General features: G+C 43.4%; 1 protein-coding gene across 1 annotated transcript in view; it reads right to left on the bottom strand.

Moving 5' to 3' along the window:
* vgll4l (vestigial like 4 like) overlaps positions 1 to 1,120 on the bottom strand; it is a 10,378-nt gene extending 9,258 nt beyond the window's left edge. The window contains exon 1 of the mRNA XM_062543541.1: positions 972 to 1,120. Coding sequence (XP_062399525.1) covers positions 972 to 1,038 — 67 coding nt within the window. The 5' untranslated portion in view covers positions 1,039 to 1,120. The remainder of the gene's footprint in view (positions 1 to 971) is intronic.
* Between the last annotated feature and the right edge of the window lie 3,880 nt (positions 1,121 to 5,000).

Consider the following 5,000-nt stretch of genomic DNA (forward strand, 5'->3'; position numbering starts at 1 on the left):
TGCAGTACTTTAAGCAGCACTCTGTCACTGCTCACTGCAAAGCCTGTGTCCTCAAACATGCACCTCCTCAACTCTCTACACAGAGCACTGGAGAGAAACTGTCTGAGGCAGTACGACACAAAACAGCTTATAAACTCTCATGAACAGCTCTGTGATCCTGGAATACCGCAAAACTTCCATATACTCTACTAGTTCCATAACACCTGACACCTAATATCAAACACTTCTATGATCATGGCATACCGGAAAAAATCCATATACTAGAACACCTGACACCTAATATCAAACACCTCTGTGATCCTGGAATAACTTATATATACTACTAGAACACCTGACACCTAATATCAAACCCCTTCCTTTCCCCTTGGGGATCAATAAAGTATCTATCTATCTTCATTTGATCGCCTGATGGTTTGGAGCACAAAGAGCATAAAAGCAGAGAGTATATTTCCTGTGGTGTCAAAGCAGATCTGACTCACACGGATATGACTGAAGGAATAGTGATTAAAAGGCGCAATTCACAGTGTAACTCAACGCTGACACTCAGCACTCTGTAAATAATGATGCTGCCAGAACAGCAACAAATGGGTGAACAATCCGAGATGTGAACTCACAGTGTCCCACAACAGCCAACACACTTCAAACACACACACACACACACACACACACACACACACACACATACTTATATATCAAAAAGCACCAGCGTCTGTCACAAAAAAAAAACTTTTATAAGAATTTCATACCACATTTTGAGGAGGCTTACCTTTTAATTACACGTTAGCAGTTTCTTACAACACTGTAATTCAAACGTTCCTACCAAACAGTAATTTAGGGGTTTAAGGGTTTTCGCTAGACTGTATTTTAAAGGTTATTCCCAAGTCCCACGGTACTCATACTGACTTGAGCTGCTTCCTACAGACGCATTCCTAAAACAGCTGTAGCCATGAGGGAGACGAAGTGGTACGTACCTTCCAGGATGTAGACCTTGAAACCGCTGTTCATCCGAGTGATGTAGGGGAAGTTGGTGACAGCCATAGTTCCAGGCTCAGTGTGTGTGTATGAGTGTGTCTCAGGATCTCTGGACTCAGCCTGTGTGTGTGTGTATGTGAGTGTCCGATCTGAATGCAAACTGTGCAGGGGCACTGTTTTCTCCCTCTCTACATAGACGGCTGCTCTCGCATCTCATTGGCTACTGCTCAGCCAATCCCAGCCCTCTGCTGGCAGTGTGTCTGCTGTGATGAGGATTACCTGTGCACAGGTGTGTAGTGTGTGTATGTGTTTGTGTGTGTGTGTGTGTGTGTGTGGAGTCCATGACACCTTGTCTCTTTTAACAGCCCAATCGGACCAAACACAAAAGAATAATGTGAGGACTATCATCTCCATACAGAACACTCTGTGTGTGTGTGATTAGCACACTGTCAACACACACACACACACACACACACACACAGACACAGGCACACACACATTACACAAGACAATAGGAAATCCAGTCCCGCCCTAGACACATTTGAGTGCCCTTTCTCATTTGAATATTCTCTATGAGGTGTCCATGTGTATTTGCAAATGTTTCTTTGTACATGTCTGTGTGTTTATCTGAGTTTAAATGGGTGTGTTAATGCATTGAATGCAAGAATGAATATGTATGTATGTATATTTGTGGGTATGTATGCGTGCATGTGCATGCTTGTGTTGTGTGTGTGTGGTTACTTTCTTAAAACCCTCTGTGAATTCACATGCTGGTTTTTGTGGGCTCAGCGGTAAGTCTTTTGTTTCCTGTGCAAGGCATTTATGCCTGTGTGTGTGTGTGTTTGTGAGTGTACGTGTGTGTCTTCTTGGTCTGTGTGTGTTCTTAGTTGTGTGTGTGTGTGTGTGTGTGTGTGTGTGTGTGTGTGTGTGTGTGTGTGTGTGTGTGTGTGTGTGTATGCGTGTGTGTGTGTGTGTGTGTGTGTGTGTGTGTGTGTGTCCTATGCATGGCCAGCACCTGTCCAGCCCCTCCCCTCCCTGGGATCTAATCTCCAATCTGGCCCGACTGCATTCCACTGGCCACTCTACCCACCTGAGCTCCACTCATACCTGCAGACCTGCCCCAGCACGCAGCATACATGGCTACAGCACACACACACACACACACACACACACACATATATACACATATATACACACACACACATAGGGATACACACACACACACACACAGACAGGGACACACACACACACACACACACACACACACATCAATAGGGACACATGCACATTAAGAGAGAGAAAGAGAGAGAGAGATTTTAAAACCTAAATACACAAAGACACAAGTAACTGCACACAACACTAATGTCCAAGCTCCTCCAAGCCTTCTGAAGGTCAGCGCTGTTAGACAAAGGAGCCTACATGAGGAAACGAAACTGAAGATCAGCTCAGTGAACCATCAAATTACTGCTATCAACATGCTGCAACATCTGCAGATACAAGGACACACACACACACACACACACACACGCACCAACACGTAAGTCATAACAATAAAATCATTCGGTATTGCTATTCATGCTTGCTTGTACTGGTAGGACGTTTTGAGTTATTTCCTTAATAAAAGGTATTGACAATGATTCAGTTCGCAGTCAAAATGTGATAATAGTAATTCACCTGAGTATGGCTTTGGGAAAAGAGTTTTTATTTCTTTCATCAATTACTGTAACAGACAAGACCTGACTTTTATACCCACCATTACACAGGCTTTACTTTAATCCTGAGTTCAGCACGGCCATGCAAGTACAACACACACACACACACACACACACACACACACACACACACACAGGACAGGAGAACACAATACCTCTCAGTGGAACAAAGGGGGGATTTGTTGGATGCATTTATTTATGCATGTGGTCTGTAGAGCAATAGGACATAAAAAGGCTCAAGCTGTGAGCTGTGTGGTGAATCCTGAATTACAGTTTTTTTTACAATCGCTTTGCTACTATTTTCAGAACCTTCAACCTTGATGTAATTTTTCACAACTCTAGACACAAAACTCACAACCAATTAGAACCAATTAGACTACAATATCCATGGATGTAGCCTAATATTTTACAATGCTTCATTAGACTGTCTTTTCTTTTCTATTTCATAGCTAACTATTTTTGTTTTGATTCAAATAAAGCTATGTTGTGATTGTACTGTAGTGTTTTGCATCAACATATTAAAAACTTTGTTCAATGATTCCACTGTGTCTGTAGTATTCTCTCTACTGCAGTACTTTTACAGAGTTGTATTTACTGTACTGCACATGTAGTACCATAATGAAACCTGTATCACCTATTTTGTTCTACAATATCTAATGATTGTACAAACAATGAAACAGTGAAACTATCGGTTGCTTGTGTGCGTGTGATCTATAGTTATGTTTCAGTGGTATATCAGAGTGAATTTGTTTTTTGAACCAATGATGGGGCAGCCGTGGTGTACTGGTTAGCGCACCGGGCTTGTAACCGGAGGGCTGCCGGTTCGATCCCCGACCAGTCCACCATGGCTGAAGTGCCCTTGAGCAAGGCACCTAACCCCTCACTGCTCCCCGAGCGCCGCTGGTTGGGCAGGCAGCTCACTGCTCTGGGTTGTGTGATTCACCTCACTGTGTGTTCACTGTGTGCTGTGTGTTCACTAATTGGGTTAAATGCAGAGAACTGAATTTCCCTCACGGGATCAAAAAAGTATATATTCTATTCTATTCTATTCTTTTGATTGTGCAAGTGCAAGATTTCTTTGAAGATATGAATGCACAATTCAATGTTTTGAACATTAGACAGCCTGTGTTACAAGTGATAACCATTTTGAGTTTTGTGTCTAGAGTTTTGACAAATTACATCAAGGTTCTGAAAATAGTAGCATAGTGATATTAAAACTGTAACTCACTGGACACACACTACAGCAGACTACAGCAGGATCAGCTCTGCAGCAGTGAGCTCAACAGTGACATCTAGGGGCGGACAGGGTAACGGCCACTGCTTCCACAAGGCTGTGAGAAGGCGACTCAGATGACTTCTGTGTCATTTAAGTATCAGGGATAAAAAAGAGGAACATGATTATACTTCATGAACTGTTGTTGTTGTATAAGATAAGATAAGATAAGATAAGACTTTATTAAATCCCACAATTTGTTGTGACAATGTACTTGTCACAACCACCCAATAGCACAATAAATAAAAGTAAAGTAGAAAACAGTATGTCCAGCAAACCAGCACACCGAAAAAACACACAGTGACTTCAATGTGCCATAAGGGCAAAGATATAATGCCTTAGGGCTCACAAAAACAAAGTTGCAAGTGCTCCTTCACATACGTACACATGATGGTGGAACTTCATAATCATGTTCGTGTTGAAGTCCAGAAGTGACGACAAACCCCACCCCCCAAAAAACATCACACTTGTAAAACATCACACCCTTCTGAGGAGTGCAGCTGGCTGTGGACTGATGAAGAGCCAACTTTATAAACGGACACGAGCGACTCATCTGAGGCACACACACACACACACACACACACACACACACACACACACATTCATCTGAAGTGCCATTCTACCACTAGGAGTTTAGTCTGCCACCCTCTGTCCTGGGTGCCAAGGTGGACGCAGGGGGTCCAGCAGGTGGCCAGACGGGCATGTGTGTGTGTGTGTGTGTGTGTGTGTGTGTGTGTGTGTGTGTGTACTTGGTGTGTGTGTGTGTATGTACTTGGTGTGTGTGTGTGTGCGTACTTGGTGTGTGTGTGTGTGTGTGTGTGTGTGCGTGTGTGTGTGCACTTGGTGTGTGTGTGTACTTGGTGTGTGTGTGTGTGCGTGTGTGTGTATGTACTTGGTGTGTGTGTGTACTCGGTGTGTGTGTGTGTGTGTGTGTGTACTTGGGGGGTGTGTGTGTGTGTGTGTGTGTGTGTGTGTGTGTATACTTGGTGCGGTGTACTTGGTGTGTGTACTTGATGTGTGTGTATTTGGGCGTGTGTGTGTGT

This window comes from Sardina pilchardus, chromosome 8 (genome assembly GCF_963854185.1).
Source record: "Sardina pilchardus chromosome 8, fSarPil1.1, whole genome shotgun sequence".
Taxonomy (NCBI): Eukaryota; Metazoa; Chordata; class Actinopteri; order Clupeiformes; family Clupeidae; genus Sardina; species Sardina pilchardus.